The sequence below is a fragment of the Pseudophryne corroboree genome, chromosome 11 (assembly GCF_028390025.1).
Source record: "Pseudophryne corroboree isolate aPseCor3 chromosome 11, aPseCor3.hap2, whole genome shotgun sequence".
In the NCBI taxonomy this organism is placed as follows: Eukaryota; Metazoa; Chordata; class Amphibia; order Anura; family Myobatrachidae; genus Pseudophryne; species Pseudophryne corroboree.
Genome location: NC_086454.1, coordinates 116256302 through 116282304, shown reverse-complemented (window position 1 = coordinate 116282304; position 26003 = coordinate 116256302). Strand labels below are relative to the sequence as shown.

The 26003-nt window shown below is 43.8% G+C and overlaps 1 protein-coding gene across 1 annotated transcript in view; it reads left to right on the top strand.

Annotated features, from left to right (window-relative positions):
• Positions 1-26003, top strand: part of LOC134968667 (mucin-5B-like) — a 163765-nt gene that overhangs the window by 11634 nt on the left and 126128 nt on the right. The window contains exons 2-7 of the mRNA XM_063944188.1: positions 4919-5030; positions 16025-16112; positions 20168-20298; positions 23067-23193; positions 23238-23363; positions 23463-23485. Of these exons, the coding sequence (XP_063800258.1) occupies positions 4919-5030; positions 16025-16112; positions 20168-20298; positions 23067-23193; positions 23238-23363; positions 23463-23485 (607 nt within the window). The remainder of the gene's footprint in view (positions 1-4918; positions 5031-16024; positions 16113-20167; positions 20299-23066; positions 23194-23237; positions 23364-23462; positions 23486-26003) is intronic.

The following is a 26003-nucleotide window of genomic DNA, read 5'->3' as shown; positions in this document are numbered from 1 at the left end:
ATAATATTGTTTTACAAATAAAAGACATATGTTTCACAATTTGCTTGAAGTATACAAGAGAATTAATAATTCCACAATGTCATAATTTTTTAACGTCCTTGTACATACTAGAAATTGCTTTTCTAGTGAAATGGAATCCAGATGAGATTTGGTAGCGGGGACACAGGACCTCAAGTAACTGTCTAAAACCACCTGAATTAATGGCGGATACTGGACGCACATATAATACCAGCATAGCTGTTATGGTGTCAGCAATCCACTGTGAAACTGGGTGACTGCTGTCATACTTGCTCCACCTTGCAAAGGATTTTTTAACAGTCAATTATTTTGTTAAACTACTACAAGTAGTCTTCCTGGTCCCCTTCTGGGATGAAGATTCCGCAGCAACAGACATAGCACTCAAGGATCCTTCTGAGGAATCCCAGATAGTTGAGGAGTCAGTCATGCTTATGAAATTGGATGCAGGATTACTTCCGTTCATAATTGAGGATATTGATGATGATGGTGGTGGTGGTGTAGATTGCAGGTGCTTGGATCTAAAAGAGAGAAGGGTACTAGGTGACGCTGGACTGGTTGTTACATTTTTAGCCAATGTTTTCTGAATTTGTCAAACACTTTTGATGAATGCGCTGCAAGTACGGTAATAGGAGGAGGTTCCTAAATTGTTAAGGTCCCTACCTCTCCTTACTATTTCTTTACAAAGGGTACAGGTGGCTTGACAGTTGTTGTCCGGATTTGGGTAGAAATTATTCCACACATAAGAGGTGGCTTTTTTTGTCTTTTGCCCTGGCATGACAATGGGTTTTTTCATATCATCAGCAACAACTGTTTCCACTGGTGCCTGATTTACACAAACAGCATCCTCATCAACATCTTCATTATCAACATCCTTATTAGCACCAGCTACACAAATATACTCCTAATAATGGTGCGTTTCCACTGAAACATCCTAAATTTCTATGTCAGCATGTTGACTTGTGCTGCTCATCCCCACATTTGCAGAGGGTTCACAAATGAAGGAAGGAGTCTCCTCTTTGAGCACAGTATAGGAAGGGTCAGACTCACACTTGGCACCTAGGGACACTTAGAATCTCCTCAAATTTCAGAGTAAAGTACACAGGAACCAACTGTGTGCTATTCTTAGCACACAGATGGTTCCTGTGTCTTAAAGAAGGGCTTACATCATCATAAGAGGCCGAACCAACACTCATAAATAAAGGCCAAGGCCTTAGACTTTCCTTGCCACTTCTTTTAGTGAATGGCATATTAGCAATTTTTTTATCTGTAGCTAACTTTACTTTTGATTTATTTTTATTTACCACTGTCAAGTTTCAGGTTTAGCCATGCTCATCTATTTGTTGTGACACATACCCACCGGCATACGCATCGTGGCATAGTACGAACGCACCTGGCTGCGACTGGTCACAGTCGACACTTGTTCCATATGTTTCAATGGGTGCGCTCATGCACACATAGACGTAAATATACTTGCTGTGCCTTCACTGCCATGATATGTATGCATCTCAGCAACTATTAACATGGCTACATCTGTACATTTTTGATTTGAGATGCCCTGACTTAAGCCCTCTATGCCCTTTGGCATCGGCCTTAGTATATTATGTTGACAGACATGTATCATCATGACTGGTGGCAGCAGAGGCAGCACTAGTATGTGCTTCCTGTTCTCCACAGTACGAGTCAGAAATAATAATATACCACTGTGGCTCACTTCCACCTACTGTGTCACAAAATACGTGTATGAGTCAGAAAGAATATTACACTACGGTTCACTTTCACCTACAGTGTCACACAATATGTGTAATAAGTCAGAAATATTTATATGACACTGTGGTTCACTTTCACCTACAGTGTCACACAATGCATGTATGAGTCAAATAGTAATCTAACGCTGTGGTTTAATTTCACCTATAGTGTCACACAATACGTGTATGAGTCAGAAATAACAATATAACAGTGCGGTTCACTTCCACCTACAGTGTCACACAATATGTGTATGGTACACTGCTGTGTGACCGGCAGTTCACAGAAAAATAATAGTATACTGTAGTACACTGGGGTATTGCACAAAAAAAAATATCTTTTCAGTTATATTTTTTAGCTTGTATTTTGTTTACACTGGGGCAGAGCACCTCTAGATTCACAGAGCACCCCTGGATAAACATAGTAGCCTCTTATTGGACATAACAGCCCCTTGATGGACACCACAGTACCTCTTTATGTATAACAAAGCACCCCTGGACAACCTACAGCTGGAGTACCACCTGCAGTGTCACAATACATGTCTGACCTGCAGTGTCACAGAAAAATAATAGTATAGTACACTGGGGTATAGCACATAAAAATATATATTTTTTATTATATATTTAGCTTTTATTGTGTTTAAACTGGGGCAGAGCACCCCTAGCTTGACAGAGCAGCCTTGGAGGACACAGCAACCCCTTTTCTGGACAGACACAGCATCGACAGAGCACCCCTGAAGGCCTTTATGGATGGACACAGCACCCCCTTTATGGACAGACAGAGCACCCCTGGTTGGACAAAGCAGTCCGAGCCCCTTGATGGGCAACACAGCACCCTTGGATTGACAACACAGTACCCCTGGATGAACACAACTGCTCACTACAAGCTCCAGAGCCAGAGTGAAGATAGCACGATCACATGGGACCTTTATAGAATCCAAAACCTGCAAGAATCTGACAGCGGGAGGATGACGTTTTGCCTCATTTTGGGATTCAAATCAGGTGGAAAAACCCAAGCCAGACTTGCATCCCAGCTGGGATTGGGAAGTTCGGATAGGTCTAGTTCTCTGAAATTCTGACCCACTCATCTCTAGTCATTGGATAGCATTTTTCATGCAAAAAAATATCACCATCATGATGACAATAAAGGATTTTTATCTACTGTAAAAGTATTAAAGTGAATACAAATTAGAAAAGTGCACGTTCCTGGAATTAAATTAAAATGGCCTCGGCATAAGACCATGAAAACCATCTATAGATAAGGTGATTCAAATTTAATAAACATGAGTAATTTTTAAACAACAGTATTTCAGAGCTATTATATTGTAAAATAAATTATGGACATACTGTAGGGACAGATTCTGATGTATTGTGAATGGTTTCTGTGCCTGCTCCAACCCCAAATACCTCAGCATGTCAGTCATGCTGTGACTAAGGGGGGGCTGTAATGCAGGACCCATTTTGCACATGCGCTGACCTAGAAACATCGGATTAGTATGTAAACCATTGGGTTAATGTACTTTATATGGGATGCGGTCAGCATCCTGGCGCTGTGGATGCCAGCGGTCTGGTGCCGGATCCCTGACAGACGGCACCCCAATGGAAAGTATTGGTGCGAGAGTTAGGGTTAGGGCCTGTGAGGGGAATTAGGGTTAGGCACCATAGGGGGGTAGCCATAACTGCCACCCCCTGTGTCCTTAGCCCTAACCAATACCTCCTGGGATTAGCAGTAGCTGACACCCCCTGTGTCCTTAGCCATAACCGCCACCCCAAGTGGGTTAGGTTAGGGGGCAGGGGAGGGGTAAATTAATTACCCGTCCCCTGATGGCATTCTAAAATTCGGGATGCCGCGGTGGTCATGTTACCGCCGGCCAGTGCTGAAAGTAGGGTGGTACAGATTACCATTAAGAAATATGGTGGTGGTACGCAGTACCACCAGCCCACCGCTGGAGCATAATTTATAAGGGGCATTTTTGTGTGTGGGACATAAAATGCTGACACTGGCATAACTGTGTGTGGCATACTATGTAATAGGCATTACGGTGTGTGGCATAATATGTAATGGGCATTACCGTGTGTGGCATAATGTGTAATGGGCATTATGGTGTTTGGCATAACGTGACCATGCTCATTTTTACTATCAGAAACTGTGAAAATAGAATTACATAACAAACTTACATTTTTTACAGTTATTTGGAAATAATATTTTAATTCATTTTATTGATGCACCTGGATATGGCAAATATAACATTAAATACATCAAGGTTGAACCTGATGGGCATATTGCCTCTTTTCAACCTCATTAACTATGTAAATACATCAAGTGATCATGTTATAAAATGGGTAGTGAAATGACTAATGTGTCATGAAGTAAATACTGTAGTGAGGACAGTGTTACTGTAAGTTTAGCTAAAATGAGTATAGATGGTTGTACAGTATACTGGGGAAGCGGTCACCATACCACTAGTTGGGATCCTGAACGTCACAATGCCAACGCCGGAATCCCGACTAGTGGTGAAATCCTAACGCCGGAATCCTGGCACCACAGGCTATTCTCCCTTTATGGTTATCCACTGTGCTCACAAAGGGCTTGCTAGCGCTCACCCCGCTACCAGCATACCCATGGCCGGGATCCTGCTGTCGATATAATGACTTTCGGGATCCCGGCCGGCGGTTTTACGTACTGATCCCGTATTCTGCATGTAGGGAACATGTACAGTGGAGGGATGAGAAAATATGCCTTTCCCCGTGCAGTTTCATGAAATTTTACCTAACTCACCAATCAAAAGATGGTGAAAACCAATGCAATCAAATTTGGAAAAATGTAAATCCTTTTCTGTGCTCGATACATTAAAAAATATCACTATTCAAGAACAAACTGTGATGTTTGGCAATATTTTACAGTGTGAAATGTTTTATATATATTGTTATAATGGAAATATTATGAAAACCATGCAAAAAGCATAATTGTTTTAATACTGCACAAAAATAACATTGATACATCTCTTCCTTTGCACCAAAGCTGCTAAAGACAGTAAGTTAATATTTGTGATATCTCCATAATGTTCATTTCAATACAATAATGGATGATTTATGTATATGTTTAAGAATGTTGGCAAATAAATGAATCTGCATCTTATTATATCCCTGTTTTACAGATTTAATACAGTTTATAAGAAAAATGGCATTGAATTTAAAGACACTTGTGAACACTTTCAAATCTCAGGACATGGATTAACGATTACATGGAACTGGGGTGATAACATCATGGTGAGTAAATATAGGGTAATTAAATCACCAATAAAATCATTCGTTCTTTGCTCACATGACCATTTTTAATGACTTCATACATACTGTAAAGAGACAGTACATCCTACAATTAATGTCCCCATGTTGTTTTAAAAAAATCAGGTTCCTCAACATAAAATAAGAGATCAGTGTGTCTTGTAACTTTATGAGTTGCATCGGAACCTGAGTTGTTGTTTGCAAGCAATCATGTGGCTTTCTACCGGTAGTTACTGCATACTTGCCGGTATTCTGACTGCCTCCTTCCAGCAGGGGCAGCCAGTTGAGCAATTCAGGGGAAATTGAACGACCAAGTGGATGGTGCAGGGGGCCTCGGTATACTGTGCGCCGGGAACCCAACAGCCAGCAAACTGAAGACCACATTGGCCTCGCCCCCACTCTATAATGCTGCTGTTACTGGCGCTGTAAGTGGGGACCACTGATACAATAATGTGATTCAATGCAACTCTCATCATTAAGCCACCCAGACTACCCACGTCACTTAGGGTGTGGGCCTAATCCAAACTTGGCTACTCTCCAGGTGTCTGGGAGATCCACCTGGGATTGGGGCTCCTCCAGGACATTCCTGTTGAGTAGGCAATTATGAGTTAATATTAAAAAAGAATTAGGGTTTATCACTAGACACTTGAAGCTGCCCACGCGCTCTCCAGGTGGTGCAATTTAGAACCATGGGGGGCGCGGGTAGTGCAACCACTTCCTACCTTGCTTTTACAAAGAGATGGGTTCCCCCTCCTCGGCTGGAGCCACCTTCCCAGTTATATTTTGGAAGACGGCGCATGTGCACTGGAAAGAAAAGACTCTCCAGTCTTTGCTCTCAATGTGTGGTGCCATCTTACCAAAGATGTTACTGGTGGAGAGACCCACTTACCGGATGAATCTAAGTTTACTTGGGGGGGGGGGGAGGGGGGGCGGATAATCACTGCCCTTCGGCTCCTGACAGACTGATTTGGCTGTTCTATTTGTATAAATGCTCCAACATGAAGTACTAAACATATTAAAAACAGAAATGCTAGTAAAATGAATCATGTGTTAAGTGCTTGTAAAACAAGATAATAATCAGACATACAGTTGAGTTTAACACTTTATCTGTAGATCCACACAGACAAAAACAAATAAAAGAAAACGTACAGTATGGGATATGTTAAAGGAAATATACAACTCATCCGAAAAGCCACACATTTTATTATTATTTATTTATTAACAGTTTCTTATATAGCGCAGCATATTCCGTTGCACTTTACAATTAGAACAACAGTAATAGAACAAAACTGGGTAAAAACAGACAGACAGAGGTAGGAAGGCCCTGCTCGCAAGCTTACAATCTATAGGGAAATAGGCATAGATACACAAGGATAGATGCTACCTATTGCATAATGGTCCACGAGATTGCTAGGTTCTTAATGGGTTGTATGATGATACACCACAAAGTTATCCAAGTGTCAGGAGGGTGTGAGACTAAAGAAAGACAAGATATGTGATGTTATGAATATTCTACAGAGGATGTAATTAGATAGGGAAGCACTGAAGGTTATGTGGGTGGGTCTGGAATTTGATAGGCTTGTCTGAAGAGGTGAGTTTTCAGGGAACATTTAAAGGTTTGGAGACTAGAGGCGAGTCTTACTGTGCGTGGGAGGGCATTCCACAGAGTGGGTGAAGCCCGGATAAAGTCCTGTAATTTTGAGTGTGAACAAGTAATGCGTGTGGATGAGAGACGTAGATCTTGTGCAGAGCCGAGAGGTCGGGTAGGAAGATATTTTGAGATGAGTGAAGAGATGTATGTTGGTGCAGTTTGGTTAATAGCCTTGTATGTGAGTAAAAGTATTTTATATTTAATACGGTAGAATACCGGTAACCAATGGAGGGACTGACAGAGCGGATCTGCAGACGATGAACGTCTGGCAAGGAAGATTAGCCTCGCAGCTGCATTCAAAATGGATTGTAGTGGTGAGAGCCTATGTTTGGGAAGACCGGTCAGGAGACTATTACAATAATCAATGCGGGAGATAATGAGAGCATGGATTAGAGTTTTTGCTGTGTCTTGTGTAAGATAAGGGCGTATTTTGGATATGTTTCTTAGATGTATGTAACATGATCTTGAGACAGATTGAATGTGGGTAACAAAGGACAGTTCAGAGTCAAGAATGACACCTAGGCAGCGAGCTTGTGGGGTATTATTTATTTATAATATGATTGAGATTGTCAGCATTACAATCTACAAGCTACCTTACTGTATTTGCAAAATCCTTTTTTAGTAGAATGATGTGTCCACACTCATTCCCAATACTATACAATACAAAAGTTATCGCACCTTACAATAATTAATATGCTTAAAAACACACATTATTATTTTTATGAGATTAAGGTATTCAATTAGTGCAGTTTTTACGACCAGTCGAAAAAAACTGCACTTTTCGCCCATTTTTAGGTCAAATTTACATTTGACCTATTCAATGCCCGCACTGTTTTTTCGACTGGTCTAAAAATACACATGGGCAAAAAACACGCAAATCGGTGGCGTTCCACGTGTTTTGTCGAATTTTCAGGTGTTTGACAGTTTTTGGGTCCATTTTCGCCCATGCCGATTCAACACAAAAAAAAGGCATGGGTGAAAATGGATTAAAAATGGGCGAAAGCCCGCTATTGAATACACTGAGGTTGAATTAGTGCCAATTTTCTAACTGTCTGAAAATTCGTCACTAATTGAATATACCCATAAGAGGTAAATTCACCTGGGAAAAGACTAGAGATGAGCGGGTTCGGTTTCTCTGAATCCGAACCCGCACGAACTTCATGTTTTTTTTCACGGGTCCGAGCGACTCGGATCTTCCCGCCTTGCTCGGTTAACCCGAGCGCGCCCGAACGTCATCATGACGCTGTCGGATTCTCGCGAGGCTCGGATTCTATCGCGAGACTCGGATTCTATATAAGGAGCCGCGCGTCGCCGCCATTTTCACACGTGCATTGAGATTGATAGGGAGAGGACGTGGCTGGCGTCCTCTCCGTTTAGAATAGATTAGAGAGACACTTGATTTACTAATTTTGGGGAGCATTAGGAGTACTCAGTACAGTGCAGAGTTTTGCTGATAGTGACCACCAGTTTTATTTATAATCCGTTCTCTGCCTGAAAAAAGCGATACACAGCACACAGTGACTCAGTCACATACCATATCTGTGTGCACTGCTCAGGCTCAGGCCAGTGTGCTGCATCATCTATTATCTATATATAATATTATATATATCTGATTATCTGTCTGACTGCTCAGCTCACACAGCTTATAATTGTGGGGGAGACTGGGGAGCACTACTGCAGTGCCAGTTATAGGTTATAGCAGGAGCCAGGAGTACATAATATATTATATAGTGAGTGACCACCAGACACACAGTGCAGTTTATTTAATATATCCGTTCTCTGCCTGAAAAAAGCGTTACACACAGTGACTCAGTCAGTCACATACCATATCTGTGTGCACTGCTCAGGCTCAGGCCAGTGTGCTGCATCATCTATATATATTATATATCTGTCTGACTGCTCAGCTCACACAGCTTATAATTGTGGGGGAGACTGGGGAGCACTACTGCAGTGCCAGTTATAGGTTATAGCAGGAGCCAGGAGTACATAATATTATATTAAAACAGTGCACACTTTTGCTGCAGGAGTGCCACTGCCAGTGTGACTAGTGACCAGTGACCTGACCACCAGTATATATAATATTAGTAGTATACTATCTCTTTATCAACCAGTCTATATTAGCAGCAGACACAGTACAGTGCGGTAGTTCACGGCTGTGGCTACCTCTGTGTCGGCACTCGGCAGCCCGTCCATAATTGTATATACCACCTAACCGTGGTTTTTTTTTCTTTCTTTATACATACATACTAGTTACGAGTATACTATCTCTTTATCAACCAGTCTATATATTAGCAGCAGACACAGTACAGTGCGGTAGTTCACGGCTGTGGCTACCTCTGTGTCGGCACTCGGCAGCCCGTCCATAATTGTATATACCACCTAACCGTGGTTTTTTTTTCTTTCTTTATACATACATACTAGTTACGAGTATACTATCTCTTTATCAACCAGTCTATATATTAGCAGCAGACACAGTACAGTGCGGTAGTTCACGGCTGTGGCTACCTCTGTGTCGGCACTCGGCAGCCCGTCCATAATTGTATATACCACCTAACCGTGGTTTTTTTTTCTTTCTTTATACATACATACTAGTTACGAGTATACTATCTCTTTATCAACCAGTCTATATATTAGCAGCAGACACAGTACAGTGCGGTAGTTCACGGCTGTGGCTACCTCTGTGTCGGCACTCGGCAGCCCGTCCATAATTGTATATACCACCTAACCGTGGTTTTTTTTTCTTTCTTTATACATACATACTAGTTACGAGTATACTATCTCTTTATCAACCAGTCTATATATTAGCAGCAGACACAGTACAGTGCGGTAGTTCACGGCTGTGGCTACCTCTGTGTCGGCACTCGGCAGCCCGTCCATAATTGTATATACCACCTAACCGTGGTTTTTTTTTCTTTCTTTATACATACATACTAGTTACGAGTATACTATCTCTTTATCAACCAGTCTATATATTAGCAGCAGACACAGTACAGTGCGGTAGTTCACGGCTGTGGCTACCTCTGTGTCGGCACTCGGCAGCCCGTCCATAATTGTATATACCACCTAACCGTGGTTTTTTTTTCTTTCTTTATACATACATACTAGTTACGAGTATACTATCTCTTTATCAACCAGTCTATATATTAGCAGCAGACACAGTACAGTGCGGTAGTTCACGGCTGTGGCTACCTCTGTGTCGGCACTCGGCAGCCCGTCCATAATTGTATATACCACCTAACCGTGGTTTTTTTTTCTTTCTTTATACATACATACTAGTTACGAGTATACTATCTCTTTATCAACCAGTCTATATATTAGCAGCAGACACAGTACAGTGCGGTAGTTCACGGCTGTGGCTACCTCTGTGTCGGCACTCGGCAGCCCGTCCATAATTGTATATACCACCTAACCGTGGTTTTTTTTTCTTTCTTTATACATACATACTAGTTACGAGTATACTATCTCTTTATCAACCAGTCTATATATTAGCAGCAGACACAGTACAGTGCGGTAGTTCACGGCTGTGGCTACCTCTGTGTCGGCACTCGGCAGCCCGTCCATAATTGTATATACCACCTAACCGTGGTTTTTTTTTCTTTCTTTATACATACATACTAGTTACGAGTATACTATCTCTTTATCAACCAGTCTATATATTAGCAGCAGACACAGTACAGTGCGGTAGTTCACGGCTGTGGCTACCTCTGTGTCGGCACTCGGCAGCCCGTCCATAATTGTATATACCACCTAACCGTGGTTTTTTTTTCTTTCTTTATACATACATACTAGTTACGAGTATACTATCTCTTTATCAACCAGTCTATATATTAGCAGCAGACACAGTACAGTGCGGTAGTTCACGGCTGTGGCTACCTCTGTGTCGGCACTCGGCAGCCCGTCCATAATTGTATATACCACCTAACCGTGGTTTTTTTTTCTTTCTTTATACATACATACTAGTTACGAGTATACTATCTCTTTATCAACCAGTCTATATATTAGCAGCAGACACAGTACAGTGCGGTAGTTCACGGCTGTGGCTACCTCTGTGTCGGCACTCGGCAGCCCGTCCATAATTGTATACTAGTATCCAATCCATCCATCTCCATTGTTTACCTGAGGTGCCTTTTAGTTGTGCCTATTAAAATATGGAGAACAAAAATGTTGAGGTTCCAAAATTAGGGAAAGATCAAGATCCACTTCCACCTCGTGCTGAAGCTGCTGCCACTAGTCATGGCCGAGACGATGAAATGCCAGCAACGTCGTCTGCCAAGGCCGATGCCCAATGGCATAGTACAGAGCATGTCAAAACCAAAACACCAAATATCAGTAAAAAAAGGACTCCAAAACCTAAAATAAAATTGTCGGAGGAGAAGCGTAAACTTGCCAATATGCCATTTACCACACGGAGTGGCAAGGAACGGCTGAGGCCCTGGCCTATGTTCATGGCTAGTGGTTCAGCTTCACATGAGGATGGAAGCACTCAGCCTCTCGCTAGAAAACTGAAAAGACTCAAGCTGGCAAAAGCACCGCAAAGAACTGTGCGTTCTTTGAAATCCCAAATCCACAAGGAGAGTCCAATTGTGTCGGTTGCGATGCCTGACCTTCCCAACACTGGACGTGAAGAGCATGCGCCTTCCACCATTTGCACGCCCCCTGCAAGTGCTGGAAGGAGCACCCGCAGTCCAGTTCCTGATAGTCAGATTGAAGATGTCAGTGTTGAAGTACACCAGGATGAGGAGGATATGGGTGTTGCTGGCGCTGGGGAGGAAATTGACCAGGAGGATTCTGATGGTGAGGTGGTTTGTTTAAGTCAGGCACCCGGGGAGACACCTGTTGTCCGTGGGAGGAATATGGCCGTTGACATGCCAGGTGAAAATACCAAAAAAATCAGCTCTTCGGTGTGGAGGTATTTCACCAGAAATGCGGACAACAGGTGTCAAGCCGTGTGTTCCCTTTGTCAAGCTGTAATAAGTAGGGGTAAGGACGTTAACCACCTCGGAACATCCTCCATTATACGTCACCTGCAGCGCATTCATAATAAGTCAGTGACAAGTTCAAAAACTTTGGGTGACAGCGGAAGCAGTCCACTGACCAGTAAATCCCTTCCTCTTGTAACCAAGCTCACGCAAACCACCCCACCAACTCCCTCAGTGTCAATTTCCTCCTTCCCCAGGAATGCCAATAGTCCTGCAGGCCATGTCACTGGCAATTCTGACGAGTCCTCTCCTGCCTGGGATTCCTCCGATGCATCCTTGCGTGTAACGCCTACTGCTGCTGGCGCTGCTGTTGTTGCCGCTGGGAGTCGATGGTCATCCCAGAGGGGAAGTCGTAAGCCCACTTGTACTACTTCCAGTAAGCAATTGACTGTTCAACAGTCCTTTGCGAGGAAGATGAAATATCACAGCAGTCATCCTACTGCAAAGCGGATAACTGAGTCCTTGACAACTATGTTGGTGTTAGACGTGCGTCCGGTATCCGCCGTTAGTTCACAGGGAACTAGACAATTTATTGAGGCAGTGTGCCCCCGTTACCAAATACCATCTAGGTTCCACTTCTCTAGGCAGGCGATACCGAGAATGTACACGGACGTCAGAAAAAGACTCACCAGTGTCCTAAAAAATGCAGTTGTACCCAATGTCCACTTAACCACGGACATGTGGACAAGTGGAGCAGGGCAGGGTCAGGACTATATGACTGTGACAGCCCACTGGGTAGATGTATGGACTCCCGCCGCAAGAACAGCAGCGGCGGCACCAGTAGCAGCATCTCGCAAACGCCAACTCTTTCCTAGGCAGGCTACGCTTTGTATCACCGCTTTCCAGAATACGCACACAGCTGAAAACCTCTTACGGCAACTGAGGAAGATCATCGCGGAATGGCTTACCCCAATTGGACTCTCCTGTGGATTTGTGGCATCGGACAACGCCAGCAATATTGTGTGTGCATTAAATATGGGCAAATTCCAGCACGTCCCATGTTTTGCACATACCTTGAATTTGGTGGTGCAGAATTTTTTAAAAAACGACAGGGGCGTGCAAGAGATGCTGTCGGTGGCCAGAAAAATTGCGGGACACTTTCGGCGTACAGGCACCACGTACAGAAGACTGGAGCACCACCAAAAACTACTGAACCTGCCCTGCCATCATCTGAAGCAAGAAGTGGTAACGAGGTGGAATTCAACCCTCTATATGCTTCAGAGGTTGGAGGAGCAGCAAAAGGCCATTCAAGCCTATACAATTGAGCACGATATAGTAGGTGGAATGCACCTGTCTCAAGTGCAGTGGAGAATGATTTCAACGTTGTGCAAGGTTCTGATGCCCTTTGAACTTGCCACACGTGAAGTCAGTTCAGACACTGCCAGCCTGAGTCAGGTCATTCCCCTCATCAGGCTTTTGCAGAAGAAGCTGGAGGCATTGAAGAAGGAGCTAAAAGGGAGCGATTCCGCTAGGCATGTGGGACTTGTGGATGCAGCCCTTAATTCGCTTAACAAGGATTCACGGGTGGTCAATCTGTTGAAATCAGAGCACTACATTTTGGCCACCGTGCTCGATCCTAGATTTAAAGCCTACCTTGGATCTCTCTTTCCGGCAGACACAGGTCTGCTGGGGTTGAAAGACCTGCTGGTGACAAAATTGTCAAGTCAAGCGGAACGCGACCTGTCAACATCTCCTCCTTCACATTCTCCCGCAACTGGGGGTGCGAGGAAAAGGCTCAGAATTCCGAGCCCACCCGCTGGCGGTGATGCAGGGCAGTCTGGAGCGACTGCTGATGCTGACATCTGGTCCGGACTGAAGGACCTGACAACGATTACGGACATGTCGTCTACTGTCACTGCATATGATTCTCTCAACATTGATAGAATGGTGGAGGATTATATGAGTGACCGCATCCAAGTAGGCACGTCACACAGTCCGTACTTATACTGGCAGGAAAAAGAGGCAATTTGGAGGCCCTTGCACAAACTGGCTTTATTCTACCTAAGTTGCCCTCCCACAAGTGTGTACTCCGAAAGAGTGTTTAGTGCCGCCGCTCACCTTGTCAGCAATCGGCGTACGAGGTTACATCCAGAAAATGTGGAGAAGATGATGTTCATTAAAATGAATTATAATCAATTCCTCCGCGGAGACATTGACCAGCAGCAATTGCCTCCACAAAGTACACAGGGAGCTGAGATGGTGGATTCCAATGGGGACGAATTGATAATCTGTGAGGAGGGGGATGTACACGGTGATATATCGGAGGGTGAAGATGAGGTGGACATCTTGCCTCTGTAGAGCCAGTTTGTGCAAGGAGAGATTAATTGCTTCTTTTTTGGGGGGGGTCCAAACCAACCCGTCATATCAGTCACAGTCGTGTGGCAGACCCTGTCACTGAAATGATGGGTTGGTTAAAGTGTGCATGTCCTGTTTTGTTTATACAACATAAGGGTGGGTGGGAGGGCCCAAGGACAATTCCATCTTGCACCTCTTTTTTCTTTTCTTTTTCTTTGCATCATGTGCTGATTGGGGAGGGTTTTTTGGAAGGGACATCCTGCGTGACACTGCAGTGCCACTCCTAGATGGGCCCGGTGTTTGTGTCGGCCACTAGGGTCGCTAATCTTACTCACACAGTCAGCTACCTCATTGCGCCTCTTTTTTTCTTTGCGTCATGTGCTGTTTGGGGAGGGTTTTTTGGAAGGGACATCCTGCGTGACACTGCAGTGCCACTCCTAGATGGGCCCGGTGTTTGTGTCGGCCACTAGGGTCGCTAATCTTACTCACACAGCTACCTCATTGCGCCTCTTTTTTTCTTTGCGTCATGTGCTGTTTGGGGAGGGTTTTTTGGAAGGGACATCCTGCGTGACACTGCAGTGCCACTCCTAGATGGGCCCGGTGTTTGTGTCGGCCACTAGGGTCGCTAATCTTACTCACACAGCTACCTCATTGCGCCTCTTTTTTTCTTTGCGTCATGTGCTATTTGGGGAGTGTTTTTTGGAAGGGCCATCCTGCGTGACACTGCAGTGCCACTCCTAGATGGGCCCGGTGTTTGTGTCGGCCACTAGGGTCGCTAATCTTACTCACACAGCTACCTCATTGCGCCTCTTTTTTTCTTTGCGTCATGTGCTGTTTGGGGAGGGTTTTTTGGAAGGGACATCCTGCGTGACACTGCAGTGCCACTCCTAGATGGGCCCGGTGTTTGTGTCGGCCACTAGGGTCGCTTATCTTACTCACACAGCGACCTCGGTGCAAATTTTAGGACTAAAAATAATATTGTGAGGTGTGAGGTATTCAGAATAGACTGAAAATGAGTGTAAATTATGGTTTTTGAGGTTAATAATACTTTGGGATCAAAATGACCCCCAAATTCTATGATTTAAGCTGTTTTTTAGTGTTTTTTGAAAAAAACACCCGAATCCAAAACACACCCGAATCCGACAAAAAAAATTCGGTGAGGTTTTGCCAAAACGCGTTCGAACCCAAAACACGGCCGCGGAACCGAACCCAAAACCAAAACACAAAACCCGAAAAATTTCAGGCGCTCATCTCTAGAAAAGACCTAGGAAGAATCAATTGTCCAATTAACATTTAATCGACATAGCCTACAAGTACTGGACTCCACCATCATTCTCCACCAACACCTTTACAACCACCATAGTGTCGATGACGTAGGCAGGAGTCCCCAGTAGCAAAGTACACACAGTGATGTATGGCTTGCTGCATCACTGTGTGTGTGGGCATCCTTTCCATCTTAGTTGCTGTTAAAGGGGGACCAGAGTTCTTAAAAGTGAATTGGAAGTGTGGTTGGAAGATGACTGTACACACTAGCCTACAGCAATTGTTTTCTGTGTGCATTTTCAGTCATGCTGGGTAATGATGCTTTCAACTTAGAGAGGTTCTTGAGTCAACCAGATAGATGTTGTCAGGGACTGAGATAAACATAAACCCGTCATGCAATTTAACTCTTTATTGGATATGTGTCTATCTTCTAGAGCAGGGGTAGCCAACCCTGGTCCTCGAGAGCTACCAACAGTGCACGTTTTCCAGGTCTCCTCACAGAATCACAAGTTAAGTAATTAGCTCCACCTGTGGATCTTTTAAAATGTGACAGTTAGTAATGACTGCACATGTGCACCTGCCAGGTGAGCTGGAAAACGTGAACTATTGGTAGCTCTTGAGGACCAGGGTTGGCTACCACTGTTCTAGAGTAACTATCCCTACTTTGTAAACTTGGAAAGTCATGCCAATTCAATACATGCCAGGTATGCTGTAAACAGATAACCTCTTTTTCATTTCTCTTTTTTGGTTAATTCTAACAACAGTTTATATTTATATGGTTTTCTGTTTAGCTTGAATTAGAGGAACAGTACAAACATAAGTTATGTGGACTTTGTGGCAACTATGATGGGGATTCCTCCAATGATATCCAGTGGGAAGGTTAGTACTGTAGCTCAATCGTCATCTAGCTTTCCACAAGCTTGCATATGGTGAACTGCTTTATCATGCAGTTAAATTTGAGGAAGTAATGACTTTGTATAATGTATTCAGCACCATAACAAGGTGGCAGTGTGCCCTGTGCCACTAAACTTGTGATGTCATGTCATGCCTAGGCCACGGCTCTAGGATGCCGAGTACTGCATGTAGGCTGCAGGCTACCTGTCCAGGGTGTCCCTTGGTTGCTTTTAGGTGGTTCTGCAGTAGCGCTACTGACTGAAGGGTGTTCCAGGGCCCTTCTCCCTGTATGATGACTCCGCGCTCCACTCACGCCCCTTGTTACAGTCCTGAATGTATTAAGTAAATTAGATCATTCAGTATTTTGAATCATGCACCTTCCCTCATTGTATGTAATTTTTTTCTGCCCAAGCTATTTGTACAGTATATACTATAATGTTATCATCATAAAATAAGGAACTACAAAGGGCCCACCTCTATCCTTTTCACTCTATCCATATACATAATTATTGGCGTTTTCGCACAGCGGGCAATCAGGTCTTAACTGCGCATGCGTATGCACCGCAATGCGCACGCGCATCAGGCAACAAAAAAGGGCATCGACGGTCAGCGACAGGATGGTGCGAAAAATCCGATCGTACAGCATTCGCAAGGTGATTGACAGTAGGAGGCCGTTTGTGGGTGGTAACTGCATTGCCCGGACTGCACCCCCTAAAGGGCGGATAAATGCCACCAGCCCGACCCCTCCCGTCCAGTGACCGCCTCTGCCTGTCAATCAGGCAGAGGCGATAGCAGGGCTGAGACAGCCGTCGGCTGTCTGGCATGCGCCGACTCACTGCGGTGCCGGCGCATGTGATCGGCTGCTGTGCAAAAACACACAGCACCGATCAGGTCTGAATTAGGCCCCATGTGCACTGCAGGGGGGGCAGAGAGAACGTGCAGAGAGAGTTAGATTTGGGTGGGGTGTGTTCAGACTGAAATCTAAATTACAGTGTAAAAGTAAAGCAGCCAATATTTACCCTGCACAGAAACAAAATAACCCACCCAAATCTAACTCACTCTGCACATGTTATATCTGCCCCACCCACCGGCAGTGCACATGGTTTTGCCCATAAAAGGAAAATGTTGTTTTGCAATCAACTTTCAATTAGGCCCATAATAAAGCACAGAAGCACAGAAGTACAGAAAATCTTTTCATAAAATACAGAGAGCAAGGAGATACTCAAGGAACATTAAGGATATGCTTGAGTAAACAGGAAAGTTTTGAGTCTGCTTTTGAAGGATTCTAGAGTGGGGCCTTTCACACTGTGCGGGGAAGTGAGTTCCATAGATTAGGAGCTGCATGGCTAAAAGCTCGATCCCCAGATGAATTACGGGAGATTCTAGGTACTGCTAAAAATCCTTCATCTACAGATCGCAGTAATCGAGTGGGACAGTATGGAATCAGAAGCTGTTTCTGGTACTTTGGGCCCTGGTCATGTAAGACTTTGAAAGTCAGTAAGCCATTCCTGAAGACGATTTGCCATGTTACAGGCTGCCAGTGGAGGGAATAGAGAGAGAATGGGTGTTATGTGGCTGGAATAGGGCTGGTTGGATCTTTAACCACTTGCCTGGCATGGTCGCATCAGATGCGACCATACCAGCAAGTGCTTTCTCTGACTGGTTGCATAGGATGCGACCAGTCAGATAAACAGTGTTAGCAGCGGCAGGGAAGGGAAACTTCCCTCCGCTGCTGCCATCAGAGGGACCAGCCAACATGGCAGGACCCCTTCCTCCAGTGGCTGCAGACAATAGCAGCTGCTGGGGAAGTGTAAATTAAGACCCCCCCAAGCTCCCCCTGTGTACCTGGTGGCTGTCCCGGCTTTCAAAATGAAAGCCACGATGGTCGCGATGTTTCCCGATGGTTGCAACTGATGTTCCGATGTTTGGAAAAATTCAAATATATATATATCATTATTATTTTTTTTATGAAAATCATTTTAGATGAGGTTAAATGCACATTTTTCACTTAATTGACTAGAAAAAAAAACAACGACAATTTCTGAGCGGTTTATGGACAAAAAATGTGTCAGCTAAGTGGTTAATATCTATTCCAAACCACATACAGTGGTTACAGTAAAATAGACACAGTCCCTTACATAAAAGGTATCAACATACAGTACCCAGAAAGCCTCCAAATTATTTTGCCTTAATCAGTTTTACCTTTATTCCAATTCTCAATAAAACGGTTCTGTTGTTCCTGCTAATCTAGAGATCGTGATGTGGAATGATACAGAAATAAGTTGCTATGCAAAAACCCTTGTGCTGCATTTGATGGTGGAGTTCTCATCTGATTTAGTTTTAAATTATTTTGTGTCTAAATTGCTCAAATTAGAGAACATAGGATGTAATTCCGAGTTGATCGCTAGCTGAAAATGTTTGCTGCGCAGCGATGATGCAAAAAATGGCACTTCTGCGCATGCGGCGCAATGCGCACGCGCAACGTACTTTCACAACAGCCGATGTAGTTTCACACAGGGTCTAGCGAAGCTTTTCAGTCGCACTGCTGACCACAGAGTGATTGACATGAAGTGGGCATTTCTGGGTGCGAACTGACCGTTTTCAGGGAGTGTTCGGAAAAACGCAGGCATGCCAGGAAAAATGCAGGCGTGGCTGGGCGAACGCTGGGCATGTTCGTAACATCAAAACAGGAACTGAACAGTCTGAAGTGATCGCAAGCGCTGAGTAGGTCTGAAGCTTCTCTGAAACTGCACAAAATTTTTGTGTAGCCGCTGTGCGATCCTTTCGATCGCACTTCTGCTGAGCTAAAATACACTCCCAGTGGGCGGCGGCATAGCGTTTGCACGGCTGCTAAAAAATGCTAGCGAGCGATCAACTCGGAATGACCCCCATTGCCTGGGAGATTTTATCACTGTGACTGGATCTGCCCAAAGCTAGCACTTAATATTCAGATTTGCTAACTCTTTAAGTACTGGCCGTATTTTAGTAGCCAAAATTATTTTCCCTTGAACAAAAAAATCTTTTGTATTTCTTTCCTTTTTTATATTACAAAAAAATAAAATAAAATAAAAATGTGTAAAAATTACCTAATTTTACTAATGTCAGATCTCACTGGCCAATTAATTTAGGGCCTAATTCAGCATGGATTGCTATGCAGAAAGGCGCCACCCTGACAGGAAGAAAAAACGGCCCGTGCAAAATTGCGATTGCATCGCTGATCGCTAGCCACTCGCAGATGCATTCGCAATTCCCGACTCGTCGAAGAAACTGTGACGTTTAAGCAAATGTAAGTCTAAGGTTGCCACTAATCTGCGACTGAGACAGCCTGGAAGTGGTCCGTGCTGGCATCAAAGACCCTCCTGATAGTGACGTGTGGTGGGTTGAGGCAGGTGACGTCCCTGCCTCCTGAAATACGCCTGGGCCTGCCTGATTTTTTTCTGACACACCCAGAAAATGGCAGGTTTCCGCCAAAAATGCCAGCATCCTGCCAGTCACACAGATTCACATTGTGATTACAATCTGTATGCATTTTCTGTCACTATTACCCTTCACGCGTGTATAATACGAAGGCTATGCATGCACAGTCATTCGATAATCGCTCGATTCGCGATTTCTATGAATAGCGATAAATGCTGAATTAGGCAACTAATTGGTGCTAAGGATTGAAATATTTTTCATGATTTTTTTTCCTTTTTCTTCCTTTGGAGTGGTCAGTGCTTGGACTGATGTGGCTCAAAAGGAGATATTTGCCCATCCATGTAGCACTGAACAGTGCAGACTGAATCTCCGTCAGGGTTTCCAAAAGGGATCACTGAGTCTTATGATGAGTGCCATTCAAGGAGTATCTATTAAATGAATTTGTCAGTAGATGGCACATGGGTATTCAAGAAATGATATAGATGGGACTTGAACAACAAGTAGCTAATCATTGTAACATTGTATTTTGTTCTGATTTATATCTCTTTGTACAAAATGTGATGGACTGTGACAGTGTATTTCTTTTTAGTATAGATCTCACGTACTGTACATTTGTTCTACAGGTGTCAACATCCATCCCATACCGTTTGGCAATCTGTATAACATGAATGATCCAACAAGCGACTGTACAGATGTTGAGGATAACTCTTATGATGAAGAGAGTGAAACTAGGCAAGACAAATGTAGGGAGGAGGTATGTGTCTACTGCAACAATACGTCATACCAGGGGTGGAACGTAGCGTTGCTTGGGCCCATAGCAACTTTTGAGGAAGGGTAAGGCAAATCCACTTCAGAACATCTTACTCTGCTCTTCTCAGTGGTGTACTTACGTTTAAATACTTAGTGGTACTGTACCTAACCATCTCCCCTTTCAAACTGTGAGCCACCAAGACGTTTTGCGAGCCCCATTGCTATAAAGGGGACGTGGCCAAGTGCAGTGGTTTGGCCATACCCACTGAAGTGATGGACTAAGAATATACTGTGCGTATCACTTGTGATTGCATGTGTGTTGAAGAATGCAATGTAAGTGTACCTTGCACTTATTGATGTCACATGACAGTAAACTATGCTTAAAATAGGACTCCCAACATACTAAGTTTCAAGAATGTGTCTATTTTAAATAATGAAATAACAAATAAGACATTTGCAACATACATAATCATCAACAAAAGCCAATAATACACAAGACATGTGGATGACCAAGTCTTTTCTCTCCTTCTATAGATGGAGCAATGTGAAAACATCATGTCCAACATGGGAGACTGCAAATTTAAGTTGATGACTTATAAGGACTACCTTGCCACCTGCACACAGGACCTATGCACATGTGACTCCCAAAACCAGACAACATGCTTGTGCAGCAACCTTGACCAGTTCTCCAAAGCTTGTGTTGAAGCTAGAGGGCACCCTGGAATTTGGCGAAAACCAGATTTCTGCTGTAGGTGAAACAGTCTTATCATGGTATAGCTACATCAATTTCTTTATTGATTTCCTAGTAATTATAATGCATGTCCCCTTACTAAGGGGTTAATTTACTAAGTCTTTGCTAGAGATAAAGTCGCTGGAGATAAAGTACCAGCCAATCAGCTCCTAACTGCTATGCCACAGGCTGTGATTGAAAAATTACAGTTAGGAGCCGATTGGCTGGTACTTTATCTCCAGCAACTTTAGCTCCAGCCAAGGCTTAGCAAATAGACCCCTAAGTTCCTCCTCTTCAGCTTTCTATGACTTACATGATATCTTCCATGAGCACCTACCTTATCATAAGGTTTTGCTGGCTTTGAAAATTGGAATGTGGTGGCTATTGGAAATTATACAACTGCAACTTTGAATAAAAATGAAACAATAAACATCTACAGGCTGTACAATCTTTATTTGGTTTCTATGTGGACTTTTGTCCAGCTTAAGGAAGGCTCAGTCAGTATCTAAACATTGATGAATGTGAATGTCGATAGTCAGCATGTCGATAATGTTATTTCCCATTCACGTTTATTCTAAGCCTAACCTTAAATTGCAACCTAACCTAAATTGCAGCTGGCATTCTGTACATGTTGACATTCTGCAACAGGCCTTTCTTGCTGGGGGAACTTACTTTACAGACACAAGTTCTATTCCCACTCTATGGGTGTCGTGGACACCCACAAGTGGGAATAGATCCTGTGGAACGGCATTCTGACTGCGGGCATTTTAAGCGTTCGGGATCCAGGCAGCGGCATGCTGACTGCTGGGATCCCGAGCACCGGTAACCTAACCGCATCCCCCTCCTTGTCCTGTTCTGATTTCCAACAGCCAAACTATATTGGTCTGTTTGACATACTGCTATATCAGTCTGTCATGTCAATAAATAAACATTCCCAGCTAAAGATTTGGAATGGCAAAATCAGGGATTCCTAGGGTGTCTATTTACAAGATATGGTATTGGTGAACTCCAGCAAATATGACTGGATGTAGGGATTCACTGCTGTTAAACGATACAAATTCCACCTTTGATTCTTTGCAATTAATCAAAAGATGCTGCCTTGTCTGGTTATAATATAATTGGCAGTAGCTTAGGGTTACCATGCTATCCCTTTTAACAGGGACACTAATGAATTACACAGGTTCTGTGGCTGGCTGACTTCAAGCCTGCATTTCACCTGGTTTTAATCAGCTACAGAACTTGTGTAATTCATAAGTGTTGCAGTTTAAAGTTAATGGTAAGCCTGCAGTTGCCTTCTAAGCATACTTGCTCACCTGACCCTCTCCATGATGGAAAAATGCTCTGTTCCTGGACTTTCCTGGTAATGTATGATTGCCATCACCTGTGGTGAGCTAGTTAATTGATAAGAAAGGTGTTTCACCACAGGTGATGGCAATCATACATTACCAGGAAAGTCCAGGAACAGAGCATTTTTTGAAGCTAATAGATAAATAGACTTCTTAACCACTTGCCTGACATAGTTGCATCGTATGCAACCACTCCAGCAGGTGCATTATCTGATCTGGTCACAAATGATGCGACCAGTCAGATACCCAGTGTGTGTGGCTGTCGGAAGAGAAACTTCCCACAGTGGCTGCTCACTTCCCTGCTTTCCTGTACCTTCCCCCAGTGTCTGCCGTGTTGCCAATCACAGCTGATCAGTCAGCATTGCAGGACCATCCACCCGGCGTCTCCAGACATTAGCTGCCGCTGGGGAAATTTAAATTAGCTCTCCCCCCCAACCCCCACTTCCCAGTGTGTACGTGGTGTCTGCCACTGGTAAAATGAAAGTTGCGATGGTTGTGATGTTACTGATGATCTGATGGTGATGATCTGATGTTCGAAAAAAAATATATATTTTTTTTTACATATATACATTTTTAAAACATTTTTATAAAATAATTTTGGATAAGTTTAAATACATGTTCTTCACTCAATTTCTGAGCGTTTTTTGGAAAAAATTTGTTAAGTTAGTGATTAATAACCTTTTCTTCACTCTGCAGGAAAGCAAAGTGTCTCTCAAACTGATTGTCAATATTTCATTAGTAGAGGAAAGCAAACACTTTCAGTGTAAAACAACAATAGCCCGAGTCTATAGCCAAACTTATGTAAAGATAAAATATGTTTTTGGTAAGTACTAGTGTTTATAATTTTACTCTTTTCTACCTTTGTAGATATAAGCTGTCCCAGCACCATGGAATTTTTTGAGTGTGCATCACCATGTCCTGATACTTGTTCTAACCCAGCTGCCAGCAAACTGTGTAACCAGCCGTGCTTCGAGGGATGTTCTTGTCCTCCAGGTACGATTTAGTGCGTAGAAGGGTGTTCTTGTCCTCCAGATAAGATTCATCCATGAATTATGAGAACTATAGGTGTTGATTCCTTTGCCATAATTAAAGCCAAAGCCTTAACAGTAATTAAGGTACATGTTTTTAATCTATTGAATTTTGGCTAAATCCTCTGCTTGTGGCTTCCTATTGGTCCGTGGGGTTATAGCCCATTTTATAGACCTAAAGTAATTAACTGGCCAATACTTTTTACCAGCCAAATGAGCTGGAAAAACTAACAGAAAAGCCTCAAGAAATACTGCTACCGTGTGCTTTTTGGGTGGGCTCTATTAAATGGAAAGCATGAGCAAATATATTGCCTTGTCCTCAGTGCAGTATAACATTGCTACACCTCTGACTTCATTGCTGTGTAAGAGTATAAAGGTACAGGACATATTAATAAACCCTGTAATGTATGTTGTCATATAGGCAACATGCAAGAACCAACTCTACTTAATTTCAATAAAAGACACAAGACCAGAATGTAGCATTAAAAAAAAGACAGCTTAATTTTTATAACAGATGTATGATGACAGAAGAAAGAATGACCATCTATGCAGGGTAGAAAGATGCTTATATTGGCGGTTGCTGGATTTCCCACTAGTCACGCGCCTATGGGCGGCACGTGCTTGGGGCAGCACAGCAGTTCCCCCCCACCCCAAACCAGAGAAGCAGCACAGCAGTCCTCCCCCCTGCTCGTGGAAGTTGTTTTTATCCCATGTTTTATTGAAAAGATTGAATAAAACAAGGGCATGATTCAGACCTGATCGCAGCAGCAAATTTGTTCGCTAATGGGCAAAATCATGTGCACTGCAGGATGGGGGGGGGGGGTATTATATGTGCAGAGAGATTTAGAATTGGGTGGGATGTGTTCAAACTGAAATCTAAATTGCAGTGTACAAATAAAGCAGCCAGTATTTACCCTGCACAGAAACAATATAACCCACCCAAATCTAACTCTCTCTGCAAATGTTATATCTGCCCCACCTGCAGTGTCCATGGTTTTCCCTATTGGCCAACAAATTTGCTGCTGGATCAGGTCTGAATTAGGCCCTAAGTGAGCTGGGGCTTGCAGGTCGGGTAGTCACCACCACCAACGCTATTTCTGCTGCCCGCATCCCCCCGCCAGGCTACCGCTGTCCGCATCCCTCCCCCCAGTCTGCCCGCTTCCCGCACTTCCCTGCAGCTACTCACTTGTCGTTGGAAGATCCGGGAGCACACTCACTCACTCTCTCTCTCTCTCTCTCTCTCTCTTTCTCTCTCCTGGCACAATGTGTATAATGGGCTTGACGTTGAGCAATGTGTATAAGAGGCTCTACCTGGCGTAGTGTGTATAAGGGGCACTACCTGGTGTAGTGTGTGTAAAGCAGTGGTTCTCAAACGGTGTGCCGTGGCACCCTGGGGTGCCTCGGGACACTTGCAGGGTGCCCCAGGTTGGTGACAAAGGACCTATGGGGTGCGCATTGTCCCTGTTTTCAGTGGGAAAGGGGGGGGGGGGGCACCAAAGGAAATGTTTGCCCTGGGCTACAGGGTCTAGGTCTACAACCATCCCTGCCCCTTCCCCCACATAAGTGGAGCAGCACAGCATTTCCTCCCCCACATTAGAGGAGTGCATGACCGTTCCCCCACCCACATCAGAACAGCGGCAAAGCAGTCCCCCATCCCCTTCCCGCTTTAGGGTAGTGGCGCAGCATGGCATTCCCCCCTCCCGCCGCTGCATCAGAACAGCAGTAAATTGAGGGCTGACAGACAGGCAGGTCAGGAGGAATGGGGAATGGGGGGGTTGGATGTTCGGTGGCTGATATAATTGTGCTTGGGGGGGGGGGGGGTTGGGGGAGTGGCCAATATCATTGTGCCTAGGGGTGTTCTGACCCCTTAATCTTGCTCTGTAAATTGGGTACTGATTTCCAAAAGAATGATTTGTGTAACATTTTACCCAGAAACATTATACCCAGAATAATTGTGGTTAACTACTTAACTACTTAACTAATTAGGAACAGTGCCAACATTCGGCACACAGCCCAAAAAGGAGCGTGTTCTTGCTGGTAAGGGGCATGGCCACACAATAGTACCCCCAATTCAAATTATGTCACACAGTAGTGCAACTTTATTCACATTTTATCATGCAAGATAGTGTCCCTAATTCACGTTACATCACACAGTAGTAACACTTTACCTTATAAACGTTATTCCTCACAGTAGTGCCCCTTATTCACATTACATCACACTGAGTAGCTCCTTATTCACATTACACCACACCATTTTGCTTTTTATTCATATTAAACCACACTGTACATTATGCCACACAGTAGAGCACCTTATACACATAATGCCACACATTAGTAATGCCTTTATACACATAAAACTACACAGTAATGCCCCTTACACATATGACACACGTTATTAATGTCCTTGTAAACATAATGCGCCTTACACATAATGCCAACCTTTATTAATGCCCTTATACACATAATGTCCCTTACACATATGCCGCACATTATTAATGCCCTTATACACATAATGACACACACAATGTCCCCTTCATATATGCCGCACATTATTATTTCACATCTGCCGCACATTATTAATGACACACATAGTGCCCCTTATACA